The sequence below is a fragment of the Myotis davidii genome, unplaced genomic scaffold (genome assembly GCF_000327345.1).
Source record: "Myotis davidii unplaced genomic scaffold, ASM32734v1 scaffold326, whole genome shotgun sequence".
Classification (NCBI taxonomy): domain Eukaryota; kingdom Metazoa; phylum Chordata; class Mammalia; order Chiroptera; family Vespertilionidae; genus Myotis; species Myotis davidii.
In genome coordinates, this window is record NW_006296626.1 from 682,662 (window position 1) to 683,314 (window position 653).

Sequence of the window (653 nt, forward strand, 5' to 3'; positions counted from 1 at the left end):
GGGGAGGTGCGGGATGGGAAGGGCCGGGTGCTGGGCTCAGGTACCAGGACCGGGGGTGCTGGCCTCATCCCGTCTCTGGGTGCTGTCTCCCCCTCAGTCCTCTGTCCTGCTCACCCCTCCCCCCTTTCTCTGCAGTCGTCCCTCATGGATCTCGCTGATGTCTTTACGGCCCCGGCTCCTCCGACGGCCTCGGACCCCTGGGGGGGCCCAGCACCCATGGCCACTGCCATCCCCACAGCCACCCCTGCCTCGGACCCTTGGCCTGGCCCTCCCCACGCCCCCCACGGGGCGAGCTCAGGTTCCCCGGGTCCCCTCTCACCTGCAGGGCTGTGCTTCCCTGACCTGTCCTCCCGGGTGGGAATGCGGGAGCTCAGCTCAGGCCCCTCCCCCACTCCTGGGCCCAGATGGGTTCAGGGCGGCTGGGCTGGAAGAGGAGGTGGGGGCTCCTCTGTCCGCTCTGTCTCATTGCTGCCCCCCCTTACCCCCCCCAGCCTCCTCTGCAGCAGTGGGCGCAGGGGCCCCGCCCGAGGCCGAGCAGGCGTGGCCGCAGAGCAGCGGGGAGGAGGAGCTGCAGCTGCAGCTGGCCTTGGCCATGAGCAAGGAGGAGGCAGACCAGGTACCCAGTGGCGGGCGTGGGGCGGGCGCGGCGTGGC

General features: G+C 71.5%; 1 protein-coding gene across 1 annotated transcript in view; it reads left to right on the forward strand.

The window, feature by feature from the left end:
* Positions 1–653, forward strand: part of EPN1 (epsin 1) — a 9,873-nt gene that overhangs the window by 7,766 nt on the left and 1,454 nt on the right. Inside the window, exon 5 of the mRNA XM_015569469.1 lies at positions 136–616. Within this exon, the coding sequence (XP_015424955.1) occupies positions 136–616 (481 nt within the window). The remainder of the gene's footprint in view (positions 1–135; positions 617–653) is intronic.